The 21494-nt window shown below is 41.8% G+C and overlaps 1 protein-coding gene across 1 annotated transcript in view; it reads right to left on the bottom strand.

Annotated features, from left to right (window-relative positions):
• Nucleotides 1-527: 527 nt before the first annotated feature.
• LOC120901208 overlaps nt 528-21494 on the bottom strand; it is a 193438-nt gene continuing 172471 nt past the window's right edge. Inside the window, exons 3-6 of the mRNA XM_040308915.1 lie at nt 15463-15560; nt 14871-14937; nt 2407-2477; nt 528-550 (exon numbers count right to left, since the gene is read on the bottom strand). Coding sequence (XP_040164849.1) covers nt 528-550; nt 2407-2477; nt 14871-14937; nt 15463-15560 — 259 coding nt within the window. The remainder of the gene's footprint in view (nt 551-2406; nt 2478-14870; nt 14938-15462; nt 15561-21494) is intronic.

Genomic DNA, 21494 nt, shown 5'->3' with positions numbered 1-21494 from the left:
CGGAAGGTTGCTTTCTGCAAACAGCCAACTCACCGACACACAAAAACTGACTCACTCTAACAGTGCAGCAGCATCAGCACGAGCAGCACATCTTCACTTGCTCACCCGCAGCTCGATAAGAGAACAAATGAATTTTCACAGTGTGAAACTTTTACTCCAAACTCCGAAGCGAGCACGGCGAACACAAGTAACACTGTTTCACCCGGTGGCTGCCGTGCGCGGGCACACCGAAGCTTTGGCAAAACTAGTGCAAGTGCATCTGTTTCCTGTCTGCTTTTTTTGCCTGGTAGGTCGTGCAAAAACCCGTGCCGCGTGTTCACCTTTTTCTCCTGTCACAACCCCCCAAAAAAAAGGATACGAATATCACACCGAACCTAAACCGTGGGGAGTTGGAAGAAACGAAAAAAAACAATGCTGCAAATTCTGTGCTGATGTGTTTCACTGCAAAACAATCAAAGCGGCAGCGGGTGAGGCAGAAACGGATGTGCTCGCGGTCAAACTGGCCCCCGAAAGTCCGAGACTCATTTTCATGAACCAGTGGCACTGGAAACTAAGGAGGGGGGAAAACGGAGAGTTAGGGTGAGAACCCAAAAATCAAACCCCGGATACGGCGCAAAACCTATCCAGGCGCTAGTAAAAAGTTTCACCATATTTTATGCTACTCCCCTATGGTGCTTAAGCAGCATTTTGCAGATTGCTATCTGTGTGTATGTGTGAGTTTGAGGCTGGCAGAGCATATGTTTCCACCGGTGTGTATTTCGGTATTTGGCACCGAACAGCAAGCACAAAACCCCTTGGTGGGGAGAAAGAGCGCTAAAGCACACGCTAAATTTACGTCCGAAAATCCCCTCCCCACTGCCGCCGTCCCGGAGCTTCAGGGTGCAGCTTTTGTTCGGTTGACATGGGAGGGAAAAATTTAATTTACTTTTAATAAACATGCTTAAAAAGTTCATAAAACAAAAGCACGGCAGGCACACGCTCGGTAGGATGTCTTTTTTCTCTCTCTCCAAAACTCCTGCACACGAACCAGCCCGACAATGCATTGGGACAAGTTGCACAACTAGCGTGTCAGCTGTTTGAACGAATTTGTACTGCGCGAAAGTTTTGCTGGGAGATATCACAACGCCGGTAAAAAGCACTGCAGAGCGCTGGAAAAAACGCTACGCGGGAGCTGCTCGGGAAAAGCAGCTAGGAAAACAGCGAACTGTGAACAGCCAAACTGAAAAAAAACTTTCCATTTTACTGGGTGCCCCGCCGCCGCCTCGTGGGTTTTGTCGCTGCCTTTTTGGCGTGAATAGAGTTAGAACAACTTACCGCAGCAGCACACGGGAAAAATGCGCTGGAACAAATGTTTCCTTTCCGATGGAAACGATTGGAGCAGTTGGAGCTATCAAACAGCCGCGTGAAGCGTTTTTGTTCGCTTCGATGCTTTATAATTCTTTTTTGTTTGTCCATTTTACATCAATATGTTTGAACGCTGGTTAGCGGCTCATTTTTGTCGTTTTCGTGCGCGTTTGAAATTTTAAACACGCAAACTCCACACGTTACGTTCCTCCAAGAATCAAAAGCATATTATCACGATTAAATTGATGTTTTATTAATTGCATGTTGCATAATATGTTACATGTTGTATAATAAAAAAAGAGTAGTAAAAACAATGAAGAGTCAATTTATACTTTGGCACGAACATTAACTGCTAAATTAAAACAATAAAATGTTTACAAATTTAACTATATAGTTAATGCGATGTCATCTAACTCAATTGACTAGTCAATTTTAAATTCATTTACAAAGTGATACATTTGGTTAACCTAAAAAATCATGCAGGGTTTAGACCAAATCTCACCGTAAAAGTTGCTAAAGCTATCCTGACAACTAAATGAACACTTGGAGATTCCACAAATTAAAGTGGAGCGCCGTTTATATGGTAACATCTAGACTTTATCACGAATAACAAGGATAAAAGGCACAAATAGTTTTTATGTTGAGCTAATTGATTTTTTTCAAGGCTGTTTTGTACGTTTTTGTATCAACATGAAGCCTTAAGAATTTTATACATAGGATGCTCAAGAATAGTTCTGAATTATGAAAGCAAATGGTTTACGTTTTTATCATGATATTATTATCTGAAATCGGTCTTTTCCAACCTAAAAAAGTCAATAAAAAGATCTAGATTCTCAACTGTTTAACATATTTTAATATTATGTTTGAAAGTGGCTTTGGAGTGCTACTAACGATCCGTTATTGTTAGTATCAGAATATGGAATAAATAAGTTTTGCATGTAAGACACTACATAAAGAAGAAAAGTAGGACATCAGAGAACTATGCCAAAATTTAACTACAAAGTCGTTAAAACTAAAGTGATTTTGAATTTATTAAATTAGCTGAAATATCATAAGGCTCACAATTTTGTTTCTTAGGAAAGCTCGTATCACCTTGCAAACTGTTGATGTTGGTGTAAGGATCCTTATTAAACCTATAAAAAAAGCAAAATATGAAGAGGTAATTGTACGAAATCAGTAAGATCTTAATCGAGTCGAGCAGTTAAATTATTTTTTCAAAGCACGCAGCAAAGCAGAAAGCACGCCTGAAGACGTTTGATTAACGATGACACATTTCAGGGCGCAGACAGGCATCGATGAATAAAACATACCCGCGCACAGTAACAAACAGTAACAAAATCACTCCGCGAAATGAAATAGAAGCTAAAACCATCATCATAAAATCCGCAATTCCACTGTCCCGTTTCCCTGTAACGTTACATGTATTGAAACGCAATTGAAACAATGTCTCATCGGCAAAGTACCGATGAAAAAAAAAAATCCCCAACACCCTACGTTTCCTTCTCATCACTAATTGAAAATTAGACCCAGGCCCATCCATTTCCCAATCGGTTGCAGAACGGCGAACGGCAATCAGAAAAGGCTCCACAGTGGAAATCGTTCGAAGTGATTCACCCTTCAGCTGCACCAGCTGTCATTTAACTTTTGCCACAAATGGGCGTCGAACACTATTTTCTTTCCGCGCCCGCGCACAGTCATTTTAACCGTGTCGGTCTGTTAATTCAATAATGCAGCAAGCTCCTCATCCCTGTACAGTGTGTGTGTGTCTGTGTCCGTACCGTTAATTTAACGATGCCCCGAAGGTTCGATCAGTACCACGGCATTCGTGTGCGTCGTCATAAAATCACAGAAACAACCCGTCCGTTCTTTGCTCAACCATCGACTGCATGCGATTTCACTCCGCCCGGCTGCTTGCAACAATGTAGCTATCAGCACTGTTTTGCTGCAGCTTAAATAAATTACATCAAAATTTTAGATCAAAACTACCGCAACCGCCACACGACCAACCAGCTGCCAGCGTCGGTCGTTTATGGGCACGAAATCGTAAGTGGTTGTCCACTTGTCGTCCGGTGCCACTGTCCGCTCGGTGGCCAGCGCACCGAGGAGCCGCACTTTTGAATTGCTGATTCGGTCATGAATTCACTTCCAATCCGTACATTCTTCATATTCCCAGTCCGACTGTTGTGATGCACAACCGCAACAGAAGCGGCACTGGTGGTGGTAGTGGTTAGGAAAAGGGCTTCAGAACCGAAACCACCAACATCAGCCGGGAGCCACGCAAGAAAGACAACTGTGTGTACACCCCATCAACCGATTGGTGTGCTATTTGTAATTTAAATTTCCGCACGACGACCTCTTTTACAACATTGTGTCAAAGTTGGGTACGCTTAGAGGGTGCTTTTTTGTGAGCAATTCGCTACTAGCGAAACTGTTCCGCAGGACACGCGGAAAGGATATCGGAGGGCATGAGTGTGCGATGGTGCCAACTGCGAACTGGATTGAGGGATTCAATAAATCATACAATGTAATCACTGGATACAAACAAAAAGGGTCATTGATGTATGTATTTATGATGGGTACAAGCCATCATTGTTTGGGTACAATGTATATGCCAATGGACGAACGCACTAGTAGGTAGTTGATAATGATTGTTAAATAATTGTGCAAAAATGTTCTCATGGGTACTCCAGCATTTATAGCTAAAATTGCTTTTGGACAGTTGTTTGGATCGGGAAAATTTAAAAGGGAATTTAATTTCAATTACTACGCATAAGATGACCACCACAAAAAATCAGTTGTTTCCGAAAGATCAAACACATCAAACAAATTAATGCATTTAAAAATTAATCGAATGGAGCCAGGTTTGTCCGATATCAAATTTGTTGAGATCCTTATAAATGATGTTATTAAACAAACGTCTGTAGAGTCTACAGAAAAGCCTTTCGTTTCGAGTTCCAGCTCGATACTTCATTTTTATCCTCTTTTCCCACATTCGAGAATATTCTCAATGAAAAGGGAAACCATTTTTATTAATCGTTGGAATCAGACTATTACTCACTTTCCTGCAATTGGTGGTATTTGGTAGAAAAATACAAGTATGCATTTCGTATGTTTATACGTTTCAAATGTCAAGATTTGAAAACCTTGGTGTTCAGCAGTGTTAATAAATAGTGTCAACGAAGAACAAATAATTGTATAAAATAATGTTTGAATCGTTAAAAAGACCTTTTTTACATAATTCATCCACGTGGATCGCAAAAACAGATCTTCGAAACAGTGAAACAAACATCTGAAAATACTGTTAAAGCATCGCAAAGCCAGTGCTGTTTTGTTTGGCTTAAATGATAAAATTAAAGATTATTGGGGCCTTTCACGATTCTAGTCAGTTTTTTGTATGGAGTTTGACAGTTGGAGGCTGAAATCATGTAAACACTCCATGCAAAACCACACAAAAAAAACTAGCCTGCAATTTTCAGTCTAGATTATTCTAGCCACAAAGCTAGAATTAGATTCGAGTACCTGCTCGAAAACACGGTTTTGTTTACATTTATCCCAAGGTGCATTAAAGAAATCAGGAGATCGAATCTGGAATCAAAGTGTATGTAGTCCAGGTGGTCTCATAGCATTTTTTATAACCAATTTTGAACATCACTTGTTGATTTTTGCTCAAACAAGCTTTCTAGAAGCTTGACGAATACTCAAAACACTCTTAAAATCTTGATTCAGAATCAGAAGCGATAAAAATCAGCCTTCTAAATTCATACACCTTGGGATAAGCCCACCTGTATGTTACACCCACTTAGATAACTGCTCGAAAACTGCTATACAATGCAAACAGCTGACAGGTTGAAATATTAGCTTACGAACAACGGAAAGGGTCCCATTAATAGCTTTCGCATGATCTTCTTCTTCTTCTTTGGCTCAACAACCGTTGTCGGTCAAGGCCTGCCTGTACCACTAGTGGCTTTGGCTTTCAGTGACTAATTGATTTCCCCCCATAGCAGGATAGTCAATCCTACGTATGGCGGCACGGTCTATTTGGGGATCGAACCCATGACGGGCATGTTGTTAAGTCGTACGAGTTGACGACTGTACTACGAGACCGGCTTTCGGATGATATATCAAACAATAACAAAAAAGTCAGTTATGATAAATAATCGAGCTGATTCTAAAAATTAAAACAAATTATAAAGATAGCCATTAATATACATCAATGGTTTGCCTATCACCTACTGTTGTGGGAAATTAGAATGCATTTTTCAGTGCAAATTCACTCCAACAGTATAAACAAACATTATATACGATACATCGTCGACAACATAATATCAATAACGCCTTATTCGCTTGATGGGAATTCAAACACGGAGCTGTGTGAAGACAGTTTTTGTTTTTTTGTTTTTGTTTTTTTTTGTGGTAGAAATAATGCAACAAGCATCCAAACCCTCCACGCCACGCCACCTCACCATCATAATTGATGATGAACGATTTTAACAATCATATGCAAACACAATTCAGACACAGTTGCAGCAAACCGGCACCAGCCGCCATGCAGCAACCCGCATCACTGTCGTTAAAATAACTGACCACTGAACCGCAACAGGGTGCCGGCGAAACCCACATCGCCCACCAACCACCGGGGTTCGTTTCCGCCAGAAGAAATCAAATCATCTCAATGTCAACAGTTTAAGCTGCTTAACCTTCCATGAAATGTAGCGACCATTACGTAAATAAACACTGCCTTTTGCACCGGCGTCCAGTGTCTGCGCCGCTCGCAAAAGGGAAATTCTTGTCCACATCCTCTTGTCCGCCGCTCTCCGGACAGGGTGAATTTTTCACCACATTCCTCCTCACCGGCAGCAGACAATTGGGTTTCCTCCGTGGGTGAGAAATTTTCTCACAGCTCATCACCAGCAGCAGCCATGCGACCGCTTGCTCTGCCCTTAGGCACGCTGCTAGTGTTAAATCGATGGGAAAAGAGCTATTCGTTCTAGCGTGCTGTTTTATTTTTTTGTGTGTGTGCTACTTTATTTGCTCCTATCACACGATGTGTTCCTCTTCGGAGCGGAGTAGTGGAGGCATCCACATTCGATAATCGGGCAGCCGTTTCCCGCGGGCACCCATTTAAGGGGTTATTCTTTTCTTTTTTGTTTTGGGTTTTGTTTTGCAACTTGCAACTGCAACTTGGTAGCAGCCGCGTAGCAGCAGCAGCAGCAGAAAGCCAACCTGTCCTGATCTTTTATGCGACTTTAATTATAGAACGATTAGCTGCTTACTATTGGCGCTTCATTCTCTCGTTGCCACCATTGTGTAATGATGCACTTCACGTGCACCGGTGTTTTCATGCGTGGAGTGTGGTTGAACTGATTATGGAGGTCGTTACGATGTTTTTTTTTCTACTCCACGTGTCGCTTTTCCATCACTCCGAACAATCTCAGAAGGTAAAATGTTTATGAAACAAATTAATTGAGTCTCAAATATTGTCTTTCAGATAAAATCAAATATTTCAAATTGAACTGTAAAAGAAATAATACTAAATGATGAATAATTCGAATAATACAAATAAAAGAATTATGTCTTAACTTTATGACATAATTATTTTATTTATTTTGTCTCTGCAGGTTCCGATCCTAAATTTACTAAATCCTCATACAGTCATACAACGATTGATCTCCTTAATTAAACTGCAAACTCTAACACCAAAAGGTCATTATTTTAGTTGGGGAAAACAATCTCAAGCGAAATTAATGTACATTTTTCATCAACTCGAACAACGCACATAAATCCATCCCATTGCGACCCGAAATCACTTTTCTTATCAAAAAAAACTCCGCCAAACAGCTTCCAATAGATCGATGGGTTTTGCGATAGGAAACTTTCCACCGGATGAAAAGTGTGACAAGAACGACCTAAATAGAGAACTCACTCCCACCAATCAATCCAATAAAGTGTGATTAAGAAACTGAAACTCATCTTCGCGTAAAATATATTCTTTATATTGAGAAGGACCGATGAGGATGAATTCATCGGAGATTCACAGCAAACAAACCCAACAAACTCGTACCAAAAAGGTAATGTTGGGAGTGTGCAAGTGGAATCTTATCTGCTCTCAATCAGGGGGGACTAGAAAAGACAAAATAAATTACACTTTGAACGATTTTCCACCACCACCATCACATCAAATCATCAGCAGTTAATCCTCGTTGAAAGTGAACAATCGCTCCAAACTGCAACACAAACGGCCTACTCCAGCGCTCCAACTCCAACTCAACTACTCAAGTAATCGTGGCGAGTTGCGGAAAATCGGTCGCAATTTCCACAGCAGAAAGGAGGAGAAAAAATGAACTGACCGGAAAAGGAAAAAAAACAATACACAGAACAGATCCTTTCGCAGAAGGAGGCAGTTTGTGAATTAACTTGCTTCTTCCTAGCTATAGCTCCTCCGTGGTTTCGATGGCCTTTCTAGCAACGAGCCCCTTCATCAACGCGGAACGAAGAAAGTGAAGATGATTTAAATTTTAATCAAATTTCCTATTTTTTCCCCGGAAGCACGTTGTGTTTCTTTTTCCAAGAGGTATTCCTATCTTTTCGCTGAGTTTTTTTTACTTTCTTTCCTCTACCTACTCAGTTAGCACCTTCACTTCATGTAACGATTTCGGTAAACGATCTGAAATCCATTTTTACAACACCAGGCAGGCAAAACAAGGATGAAATGGAAGCTCAGCGTGACCGTGGCAGTGCGGTACGAAGATTTCCCAGTAGAATGCTGGCGGAAGAAGCTGGGCTGTAAGAGAAATTGCAAAAATGGCTGAACCTATTCGTGAATTTCGCCCCAAACCATAGAGCGCACTTCTTTGTTCCTCTAGGATGGTTTATGACACGTGTTTGTACTTGTTCCTTGTGTTTGTTTTTCCTGGCTCTGGAAATGAAGGCTTCCCTTTGTTTGGTGGATGGATTTCTCGCCACAGTCTCAGTGGTTTAATCCTGGCTAAAGCTAAATCATAATTTTCATTATGCCTGCTCAAAATGGTTTTGTGGCAATTGGACTATTTGGATCGCCTCTCTTGGGGGAAAGCTAGCGGACCAAGTAAACCAGTGTCACACAGCACATCACCCCTAAAAGTGTTAGCAAATATTATTACACAAACGAGACTTAATGAAGATACGCTGAAGAAAAACACCCTCTACCGCCCTACAAGAAGGTGCCAAGCCTGCCCATCCCAGAGAACCCAACTTACAGGACAAGCTCATCGAACGTCATCCACAGCAGGGGAAAACGAAACAAGAGGCATAAGAACAAAGCACCGGAAAAACAAAGTTTATCCATCCCTCCCATCACCATCTCAGTTCATCATCCCGTAATCGTTTCATGGCGCTGCGAGTTCCGTCCAGTACAGCAGAGGCCACTTCCCTCCTTCCGACGCGAAAGTTAATCTGACCAATTCCCCAGGAAGCTATAATTTGATTAAAACGTTTCGTAAATCCAAACGCGTCGGCGGAGGGACTTGCCCGCGAGCATCGGGGCAGATGCGAAGACGTTTCGAACGTGGTCATTCCGGTGCGCCTTACGCGAGGTTTGGTAGTAGCTTCTGGGATATTTACCGAATTTCCAATTCCGTTTACGACAGCGACGGTTTAGGTGTGGTTTTGGTATTTACCTCGAAGCATGTGATGTTTGAGAGATGAGATGAAATTGGACTTTATGCAAACAGGTTTAGGCATGAAGGGAGAACGATTCTTTTTTAAAGGAAAGCATTAGAAATTAAGTCCACAATCATGAGTAATGTGCGTGCACTGAATAAAGTTTTGTGTAGATTTCCAGCATCTTACCTTTAAGATAATATTTTGCTTCACTTAATTTGACTACGAATACAAAAAACCTCGAGACAAATCGTCGTGTAAAAATATTTTTGTAATTTGTAATTCCCGTAATTATGGGACTCTACTCATATTGATTTAGCTCTAGTCTCGTCGACTCCAACTCCGTATAACTCCAGCTCAGAACGACTACGACTTCGGACGATTCCGACTTCGGACGACTGCGACTACGACTCCGGGCGATTCCGAACGACTCCGGATAATGCTTGTCGAGCTTACCTTTCAGAGTCGGATAGGAATCGACTCCAGATTTTGATGAATTTCAGCTATCGCTACTTGGAATATCTAACTACCAAACGTGAATCGTTGCCCATCATGATTGCATATCAGAACTTTACACAATACTGTTCATCAGTGCTGTTCAACACCGTCCGGAGTAAAACATACTCCCTGTGAATAAGAAAAACAATGATTCAATCAATATTCTCCAGAATCAAACCAACTTACGGTTGTAAAATCCCTTTGTTTAATTAGATCTAAAACTTTATTTATACCAATTCTTACTTTTTCTGAAACTTTATTCAAATCTTTTCGCTTGCATTGATATGAATATTAAGAAGCATGGATAAAGAATGTAATCAAATAAATATAAAAACAAAACAATTTCAATATGCTCAAGAAACAACTGGACACAGGATCTTTAAGTATTATTATGTAATGCTATAGTTGACTACGTCCTAATATATGGGCATTATTTGAAGGTCATGCAATGATAATTGATCAAAAAGGAACTTGAAGCAAATGTCCTATTGTAACAGATATTTTATAGTTAACCTTCATCATTTCACCTCAAAGCGATATTTACAATGTCCAAGCGAATTCATAAAGCATCGTAAAGACCTGTCATTCGATTGCTCCCTCTAATAACCCTGACCGAACAAAAAGCACGCCCAAGGTTACCTTTCTTCATTCGACTACAAGAAAACAAAATTCGTTGCAAAAATCAAACAAAAGAAAGCTAAACCTTTGCCACGCTCCATCGATACAGCAGAATTTGACGATCTTCGGACCCGGATCGGCGAGTGAAATTCAATCCACCATGACAGTCCGGTGCGTGCACACACCGCGCTAGAATGGAACAATCGAGCTGGTATGCCCCTAGCAAGATCAAACTTTCACTTGCGCGCAAAATGCGTCCGTTACCCTTGCTAATGCGCAGGTTGATGAAGGATCACTTTGGGCTCCGATCGAAATCCATGTCAGCGTCTTTGAAATCGAAATTGTAAATTGTAAGCAGCAGGTAGCGCACACCACGGGCCCAGCAACCTGTGCCCGTCGAACGAAACAATCAATTCGCATATGATCGATCGCCACCGTTTGCACTTGTACCCTTCGAGAAAAGGGAGAATCGAAAAGGCTGCTTTTTGTGCGATCTTGCTACGTTAAAGAAAACCGAGAAACACTGCACCTCTTGCACCTCAGCAACGGTAAAATGGGATTTCGGAGGTTCGGGAGCTTATCGGTAGCATCCGATCGAGGTTAAAAATCTTCATCGTTGGGTTGCCAAAAAAATAAATAAAACAGAACAGAAGGAAATAAAAAAGGGACATCATTGGGAAGGATTCAATGCCAGCAATTATGAGGAGAAGAAAAGGAGCGAAGGCAAGAAAACATAAATTAAAGTTGTTTCGAACCATGCTCATTCTTTTCCCATCCCGAAAAATGGTAGAATGGGTGAAACGGAAAGGTAACCTAAAGTAAAAAAAGGAACCACCGTCATTCCCCCGGAGGAGCCACAAAACGATGGCACAGGTGTGAACAGGGACCTTTCTGAAACGACCTGTGAAGAGAGCTTCCTTTCTTTTCCACTATATTGTGATTTTTTTTTCCTCTCTGCTTTTAATTTCCTCTATACGGGGGCCATTGATTTGTGTTCTTGTTTTCTCATTCACACATACGAATTCAGAGGGACGACGAATATGCTTTAAAAAATATACCCCCAACACTATGGTACAACAAGAAAAGGAAAACAACAGTACAAGAAGGCACGAAGAATCCGTTTGAAGCCATTTCAATACCCCCGGGGATGACGCTCAACACAAGGCGAACGGGCTTTTGGGCTTCCATCATAATCCGTACAAGATTTGATTTGATTTTTTTTTCTTTTCGTCCTTCTTGTTGTCTCCCCTTAATGTCTCCCTTCTATTCGCCCCTTTTGAGAAGCAAAGGCAAAGGCGATCATGGCTCAAAACATCTTCAGGGACCCCTGAGATGCTCTTATTAAAGCAAGGACGAGCGCACGAAAAACAAGTGACACAGGGCCGGTAGCGTGACATAGCGTGAAGGATTGTTTCCATTTCATTGGATTCCCATCCCATCCCACGGACAGCACGGGGGTACGGAACGCATACGGCACACAATGCAATGCGAGCCACGTTTTGATGCCTTTTTTCTCCATCCAAATCCAACCTCCTTTGTTGCTACAACGGCCATCCATCCCGTTGTTCCAACGGCGACGAGAGGTTAGAGAGGACGCTTTATTCCGAGAAATAAATTTTCTCACATCACACTTACATTTTCGTACGAGGCAAACAAAAAAACGGATTGTCAGTTCTGGAACAGGAGATACATAAGCCGTAAGCGTTAGAGAAACGGGATTTCGCTCGTGAGCTCACAGGTCTTTGAATGCCTCTGCGTTGAGCGGGTGTCTTCGAATTCCCGTGGAAGATGCTACGGTGTCTCGCTCCAGGGAAGGACACTGGAGAGCAGAGGTAGCTTTTGTAAGGTTGATTTCATATTATTACTATAGCATTTTACTTCCCATGCTGGTGCCGGTGTGTCCTCCCCGGTGGGGGATTTCTTCTCGGTTGCGAATTTTGTCCTAAGAATGAGGGTGTGTATTGTACTGCATTTCCGAACCATAAAAGCCGAAGGAGTATGGGCAATGGACAATGTTTTTAACTGGAGCAGAACGAAGAGCACTGTTTGTTCTGCAGCTCTACAAAGTCCTGCAATGGCTTAAGATGCTTTTCACAATGTGGATATTGTATTGTGTTTCTCACCTTCGTCTTGGTCGCGTTGGATTTACAGCCGAGTATTTGGGACCAGAGAGGATCGGAATAGAAGAATCTTCCTGTAATAGTATGAGATTATTACTCCGCTTCTATGTTTGCAGATCATAACTATCTGGCTATTTCTGAATCTTGACATAATCAATTCTGTTTTTTTCATACAGAAAAGTTTTTCGTGCAATTTCATAAAAGTGGGATAAATAAACTAAGAAGTTTGCCACTTGAGACATAATACCTCGAATTTTAGATTGGTTTCTACGTCAATTGAGACTAACAACGATATTCAAAATATTTTATGTATTTTACAGATAATCCAATACCACCCTGTGTAGGCGTATCAATTACAGGGCCAGAGCTCCGATGCCATACCAAAAAAACACTTGATGGATTATACCGAATAACCAATTACGTCTAGACATTCCCAGAGATGTTCGGCAACACCAATAAGTTGATCAATTTCCAGGATATTGAAAACAATAAACCCTAAGCTATGCCATTCTAATGAAAAGATGCTAGTATTAAGTCAATAAACTGAATGCTCAATGTTTATTTTTAATAACGATTCTTCCGAAAAACGATTCCAATCAATAAATGCACTTTTTTGGAGAAGTAACAACACAGTATATTCAAGAACCTTTATTCAATATTAAATAAAACTCATTACTAATTTTTATACCAACAAAATATCAACTAGGCGATCTTATAGCAATCTTTGATATGATCTTGCACTATCCTCTTGGCCACATCATCGGCTGCTCAACATTACGTTTGAAGATTTTCTTTAACATTTCGGTAAAACAATCGAAAACTTATAAGGTAGCCATAATAGCCAGCATGGCATATGGATATGAGTTCCACGCTGGCTAACACGCATAAACTGATAGTGTTTGGAGTGGGTAAATAGTATCCCTCGCGCTGTTGTGTGACTCTTAATGTGCACTATATATTTAAAGATTTCGATAATTTGTATGTACAAAGTTCGCCAGAAAATGGCTTATCTAGGCTAAGCCGATATAGGACAAATATCGTTTGTTAGTAAAAATTTAAGATAACTTAATAAATAGTAAGCTTTGATAGTTCTCAGTGAACTTATAATGAAAAATGTAATCAGGTTTAAAAATTCTTAAGAGATCATTCTTAATTTGAGTAATTTGAAAGAGCATTTAAAGAAATAATGTGTTACATCGTAAGAACCGAAGAACTTGTTCCTGTCAGCCACAAAAAGTAAGAAAAAATACACAAGAGATCAACGTACCGCATGGCAGGAGGAAGGGCAAAGAAAGGATTAGGCATGCACCGTTTCGTTACACTTATCATCATGTAATCGGTTGGAAAACACTTTGGTTTGTTTACGCTTCGGGACGGCAAACAAGTGTTACACCGATACGGGGGACTACTAGCACTCTCGAGTGTCGTCCACATGATGATTACACACCAACCACCACTACCACCACCACCAAACACACACGGTACGGTGCTCGAGCATCTCGAGTGCACCAGTGGACAACTTCCTTGGCCGCATCGAGGGAAAACTGATAAGCTTCAGCTGGCTCCCACACGCGGCGAGAACATTATCCGGGGTAGATAGGTAGGTCAGGTTTTACCCCTTCCAGGGACCCTTTCCACTGCCATGAAACAGACTATTATGCAACAAGCAGAGACGGTAGGTAGTTAGGAAGGTAGAATTGTTTAATGCAACCAACAACCAGCAAGCGCCGATAGCGCAACGGGGTAACGCCACTCGAGACAGTTCGCTCGACAAAACAATCGTCACGCTTAAATGGGAAGCAAACAGCAACAGGAGACAATGGATTTGCCCCGGCCGAGCAATAATATTTGCCCTTTTAAAACCGGGGCGAATCGTGTTCAACTCTCGTGGAACAGGTTTATCGGACCAGGGGACCAAACCGCTTCGTTTGGAGTTGAATGTGTTTACGGTGGCATTAAACGTGCTTAAAACCAGGAAGTAGAAAGTGGTTAACATGATAACGTCTTCCAATAAGCAGGGTTGAATTTGTCAAACAGATGTTGCAAAATTTCTTAATACATCAATAATTGTTGCACTGCGGAAGCTTGTGAGCCTAATTCAACAACTGAGGGACTGACATGCCTTTTTAAAAAAGAAATACATCATCTACACGGTAGATATCACGCTGTCGAAAGCTTAATTACAGCCTAGTCCCCTCGCTAGATGATTGATTCGTTGATTGATTGATGCAACCGGCCATCTTTAGTCGACCTTTAGCCAAACAATTAGATAGTAATTATCGTAAAACGAGCTATCGTTCTGATCCCGACTAGCCAGACCCTTACCCGTGGCGAAAGAAAAGGTACATTTTTGGGACTCTATTTGTCTACCAGTTTCGATTCCCTCACTCATCAAACATTAAACCCCTTACGAGTTGTTTGTTCCGATCGATCATCATATCGATCAGGTGTAATCTGGTTGAATTATGCGATAGGAACGAAGGGAACAGGTAAGTAGGTACATACGTCGACAACGTATAGGACTGATTTGTTCGATCGATTTGACACCACTCGAACCCTCAGCCAATGAGCAGCAGCACCAGTTGCCATTAGTTTGACATCGAGCTTGTTTTGGATAAAGAAGGTCGTAACGGCGAAGGGAAAAAAACTTACCTGTGCTTCCTGTTGAGCAAGGTGATTAGGCAAGCAGGTAGTTCACCTTCAAACAACACCGTAAACACTTGAAAGAAAGAAGCAAAAAAAAAAACAGATTGATTAAAAACTGTCATACTCTTGTAGACACAATAAGCAGAGTCTTATCGTCAACGATCATTGCTTTCTTCCCACCTTCCCGAGGAAAAGTAACGTGTCGATGACAGAAACTCGTAGGAGAAACAACATTGTACCATTGCGCGATAATAAAGATGCATCTAATCAGCTCCGTAAACAAGCCTGCTTGGCTCCATCAAAAGCACACACACACACCCGCACAGTTAGTGGACAGGATTGATAAGATTCTAGGGCGACAACAAGCCACCTCAAACTGGAACAATCTGGACAAGGCCGTTAGGAGCCTTTGGCTGGATTGCAAAACAAGTCCACACCGGTTCGTTTGACGGCTGACAGGTGTCGTGAGGCAGGAAGAGAGGGCGAAATTTTACACCCAGCTGATAACAACGACCATACTGTGGCGTCCTCCACCTACAAAGAGATGTTTTCTAAAGATAGAAATAGCTTTTTCTGCTGGAAATTACACTCTACTTACAGATCTGACAGCTCTCGACACCTTCCTTCCAGTGCGATATCACCAGCAAACTACGATGGTCTGCTTCCATCGCAAACAAGCCCTCCGTCGAAATCATCCTACAAAGAAGAGAGTAGAAATAAAAGTATAATTAACTGCCCGATTTCAATCTGATTACGGTTTTACGCTGCGCACGAAATAAATCACGCGTTTGATTTATTTACAATCTTCCAACGCGGCAGTAAAAGGAAACCTCAAACAAAAACCACAGTGCTACGCCACTGCTCCCGTACAGAGATGTGGTAAAAGCGAGGCCTACTACTGCTACTACTGCTGCGCTGCTTTATGTGTTGGAAAATGGTCCTTAACAGGCACCGAAGCTGTCAAATCTTGCTGTGTGTATTTTTTTCGTTTTTAGCCTCCTACCCTGCAGGAGAGTTTCCAACAACCGCATTTTCTTATCTTGCACACTTCACTGGAACCGAAACGACGGCCATGTCGCCCTACTCCGTCTTGTAATGTGCTAATACACACATCAAAGCAAAGGCTCGGCAAAAAACAGGAAAGAACGCACTAGGACGCCCTGTGCGTTCTTCCCTGTTAGGTACCAACGGGCGAATCAATACATTCTATCCCTCTGCCAAACGCTGGTTTTGTTTCGGGGACGGGAAATAAACACTTACTTCTCCGTAAGGACGAGATTGTGAAGTCCTCTCTTTGGGAGTGTGTGTATCCTGCGGTTTTATTCTTTGTGGTCTAGCACCAGTATACTGCTTTGGAGCAGTTTGCCGCCTACTGCGCGAACCATCAAGCTCTCTGACAACATCTTCACCCAGGCGAACGTGGTACGCTCCAACACCCGAAACGCTTTGATCCACTTCCAGCGTCTACCGTTCTTCCATTCCTCCGCATCGATGGGCTTTTGATTCCATTTTTTTTTGCAAGGCGCTCCCGATTTTTTGCCATCATCCCGATAAGAAAGCAATAGATCAAGTTTTAAACAGGAACGTGTACACACTACTGTTCAGCCTGTTCGCCGGATTGATCGATAAGCACTGAACGACCTCAGTAAGCCCCACGCCTCTTCGCCCATCCACACGGCCACCCTTCTATCGATCGTTTGCTTTTAATCAAACCGAAAAATTTCGAACCAACTTCAGCGCAGTCAGAAAACTCTGACATCAACCACTCTGCCAAGGAAGGACTTTTTAACTTCTTCTTTCTTCGGTGGTTTTCGCACGCTCTTCGATGCTCGGCCGAGCGACTCGCCGCGAGCCAGCGATTTTGGCGGAGGTATTTTTAGTCCCAGGATTCTTTTTCTTTTGTTACAATTACTAGCTTGACGTGCTTCCCACAGGATAAGGGTCTTTGCAATGTCTTGTGCTTGCGACGGCAAAGGTTTTTGGCCGTCATGTTGATTTATTAGGATTTTAATTGAAATTTGGGCCAGGCAAATTCCTCGGTCGGGTGGGATGAAGGTGGAATTCTGTGGAAGATTTTTACTCCTGCGGTAAGGTTGGAACCTCGTTGGAAAGAAAGTTTTGGCTCACCTGGTGCACTGTTTGCTGGTAGGGTAATATAAAATAAAAAGCAAAACCCTCAGGCTTATTAGTTCTAAAAATGATCGTACATACTTCAAGGTATGCAAGTTGGTTAAAAACACAATTGTAGTTTATGCCCATAAATCGATCACTTCCAATCCAATGTTTACAGTGGATGAACACGACGAAAAACGAATGAAGATATTTTTAATGATAGGAATTTCTAATCGATGATTAAAATATGTCTGATCATTGGTTATGATCACAATTCAATAGTTTTAGGATACTGGAATTCATGACATTGGTCAACCGAAGGTAATAAACAATAAAGGCAATAGACCTTTACGCGTTTGAAGTGTTATGAATAATTGAAAGAAGTTTTCAGAGAATATTCTTGTGTCATGATATTGGAATTACATCTAGACATCAAATTCCAGGCAGTAACCTGAGGCGATAAAGTCTCCCGGGAAATTATCAGCAACTGTTAAAAGATGCCCATTTTCACATTCCCTTCATTGCTTTCTCTTCCTGTAGGAATACTTCCTGTAGGACAAATTTCCCATCCCAATGTTCCTGTAATCTGTATTCTAAGTCCCCCGGTCCAAGGTAAATAAAAACCACTCCACAGTGTGTGGTGAAGTGGAACCAACATCAACACACGGAAAAAACCCCGGGAACAAAGAATTAAGTCTTTTGCGGCATTCCCTGCCCAATGCTCAGTGCAGACTACGCCAAACCAGTGGAAAAATGTTTCAAAATTAAAAACCATAAATTTCAATACATTTACAATAATCTGGTTCGTCCCTGGGTTCCCTCGCCGTGGAAGGTTCCCTTTTTTTCCACTCCCTATTTTACGGTTCACTTTCACTGCCGCATGGGGTGGAGATAGTGCTATTCCTTTGTCCCTGACGGAATGCGTACGCATACAAGGCGGTTCCCGCATAAAACTCCAAACACCGGCACAATACCCCTACCCCCGTCCTCCCGCTCAAAAACTGCGATATTTACATTCCGTTTACATAAATTTTATTTTGCCCTGCTGCCAACCGTCGCCGTGGATGGATGGGTTCGGGAATCGATACGGCATCATCGGAAGAACCCATCAAAAGCGGTTGTGTATGTGAATGAATGTCGTGGGCATGGGCGCCCGCAATACGGGCCAGCTCCTCCGAGCAAGAATGCGGACAACTGAATGCGGCACCCTAGCACCGGTAGCAATGATGATGCCGGCGGTTCCGGATCTTTTGGGGTGAGCGCAGAAGTTGAACTGGGCTTGGTGAGTAGATTTTACGCCTGTACGGAAAAGTTGTCTGTTTGGATGATATTTTAATTTAATGTATGCGTCGTCGCCGTTGACGTTGGTCCGTCGCGTTCGCTCTACTTCACCCGGTTTCGTCTTGGTCTAATCGACAACTACAACTATCTGCAGCGCGTTTTTTGAGTGTGGAATGGTGCAGAGGTCTTTTGATAGGCTAGGAAGCAGGATGGGAATGAAGAAAACCCTGAAGACGACCCTGAGGAACGGATTACAAATTCACAAATTTGCTACAAATTGATTAGGATAACGCAAGCGCTGTTGTACATTAATGATAGATGTTGGCACACTTTTTTGAAAATTTGTCTGCATTACTTGCATAACTTTCGTCATTCTGAAGTTGTTTATATTTGTTCGTCTTGTTTCAATTTGGAGTTTACTTTCCCATTCTACAATTTGATAAAAATTATACAAGAATTGAATTCCCATTAATCCGTCAAACAATGATGAAGAAAATCCAAGAGATTATTGAAATTTGAATATACTTTATAAATCGTTTTGAAGCACCGTTTAAATATCACACTAAACATTGAAGAGCAATTGGGAGTTTCAAGCATGAAAAAAATCTCATCTCCAATGACTAATTGTGTGCTTCGGGCATAATTCTCGCTCGCTAGTCCCAGCACAGCACGCTCTATAGCTCACATGACACGATAAAACAAACCCGTGATTTATGGAAATATTTTCGGCAGGGAAAACCGAAACCAACGAAGAATGTATCGGCCCCTGGCGTAAAGCCGACGCTGACAAAATTTCCAACACACTCGCTTCAAACCTCCACGGAAAAATGTGGCGCCACCGAGAGAGAGAGAGAGAGAGAGAGCTAGAACTTTAATTAGATGATAAATGGAACCTGAACAACATCTAATACCACACATGACGGATCGCATTTCGGCCCCGGCGGCGCATTCTATTAACAGAAGATTTACTACCTTTCTTTCCGCGAGTGTGTGTGTGTGTGTAAGTGTATGTGAGCGATCCGTTTCTTTAGAGTAAAATAATTCAAAAAAAAGTTTAAACATTTCAAACCAACCAAACCAACCAAAGGCATTACTGCTTCGGTTTGTGTATCGGCATCCGCCGTGAGCACAATATTATCGAACACATTAATTATTTGCACCACATTACATCGTTGCCCTACCCCTCCCTGGCTAACACCTGAGCCACACGGAGCGGTTGTTCGATTGTTTTGTTTACTCCGCCAGCGTCAAATCACCAGAGGGCTCGCCCCCAACAGCCAAGGACGCGCAATTTCTTATCGCGCAAATGAGCGCACACAACAACCGTCCGAATGTGTTTTGCCAGTTGTTTTGGGGTGGAAAGTGTTTACTCGCTGGTAGGTGATATGGGCTGGTACAATGGAATAACGCTTTAACTTTAAACCCGACTTTGACTTACCCGTGGTTGTGTGCTAGGGGGAGGAAAAACGAGAGGCAGAGCGGCTGGTTTTGTTTTCGTATCGCCCTTTGAGGCAAGAGAAAACATGTTGACTTAGGTAATGACTTCTCAGCGTCGCTTTCGGCTTTCGAAGGGGGTTGAGAATGAATTTAAGAGCGAGCGTTCGTTAATGTGAGCGTGTGGAGGGGAAGGAGGGGGATTTCCTGTGTCAAGAGCATAGCAGCAACACACAATTGTTTAATTTAACCAAATTTACATTCCGAACCATTTTTTTTTTTTGTTTATTCGAAAGGGTCTCCCTAATAGTTAACGATCTTGTTGGAGATCGGCCCGGAGTGTAAAGTGGAACAGGAACGAGCGAGTCGTCTTAGGTTTGAGCGAATGGGGAGGGTAATGGTAAGCTAAACACTCGGCCCATACGGTTCGCTGCAGCTGTTGGACACCGCGAGCCGCTGGCTGTATCGGGATAAGGTCCAGAAACAAACAACTGGAATATCATATAGTACGCGCATGAAGGAAGCTTTGTGTTCGGAGGAATATTTGTTTGAAACTAAAAGAGTTAAAAATGAGAAGTGAAGAGTTATTAACATAAGGCGTGAGATGTTATGGAAACTGTTTTTAAGTCAGTTTATCGAAAAATAAACGTTGCATTAACAAAATGGACAACAATTGACGATTTTGCATAGGTTTGTCTTCACCCACACTAACGAAACGTTAATTGCACTTTTAATAATAGTATCCAACGAGTCAGCAGACAACATTTACCACCTCTATCAGTCAAACTCTAACCATGATGGCCAACAAAGTGAATCAACTTCGTTCAGGAGCGTGCGCGATCAAAGAACGGCACTCCGTAGCGGCAGTTTGCGGACATCGTATAAGCCTTTTCCGGCATCTACAACAATTTAGCATTATTAGACAACACCATAGCATCGAAAGAGAGCCCAAAATGTTCCGAATGTACGACGACCATGAGCGACTTGAGATTCCATAGAAAGGTGAAAATGTAGACCAAGGGATAAGTGGTTACACTGATACGTTCGCTTGTCCGGGAGGACGATGCAACCGACCAAACAATGAAATAGTACCTGGCGAACATGGCCAAAGATATCTGGAAGCAGAAATCGCGTGCTCTGGCGCGTCGCAGCGGCAAGCAATGACGCCAAAACTCAATGCGACCCATTTAGGCGATTTTCGGAGGAATTCTGCTAACCGATTCAACATCCCCCATGTTGAATTTTTGTGAACCAACATGATGCTAAAGCTCTATTATTGCAATTTTGACGCTACAATTGAAGAAGAATTGGTCAAAATCGAAAGTAGACCTTACACGTATACCTTCGTATGACATGGTGAGAATTCAGGATAACTAACGATAGGGAACTCGCTGGGTCGTAGGTGTAATTTTGCAAGTAAGCTTAAACAATTAACTTTCAAAGGATGTCCATGGAAGGAAATGATCTTGCTTCATGTTTTTTTTTTTTTATTGAATGCCGAAAAATGTCAATTTATTTATGAAAGCGTTAGAATTGAATTGAGTGAGAATTAGTAATAATAATAAAAAATAAGGTAAAGGTAGTAATAATGAATTGAGAAGACATTGATAATACGAAGAACTGCAACTTTTTTTTTAAATAAATCAACGAATTTAGAAGTTTAAGAAACCAAAAGTAATGTAAAACACATACACACACACACACACACACACACACAAAAACGTCAGAAGAAAAAAAATGAAAGGAGAAACAAAAACAACGGAAAATGTTTAAACACGAAAACATAAAAAATCTACAATAAAT

This window comes from Anopheles arabiensis, chromosome 3, assembly GCF_016920715.1.
Source record: "Anopheles arabiensis isolate DONGOLA chromosome 3, AaraD3, whole genome shotgun sequence".
Lineage (NCBI taxonomy): Eukaryota > Metazoa > Arthropoda > Insecta > Diptera > Culicidae > Anopheles > Anopheles arabiensis.
The sequence above is the reverse complement of the archived record's forward strand: the minus strand, read 5'-3'. Positions and strand labels throughout refer to the sequence as shown.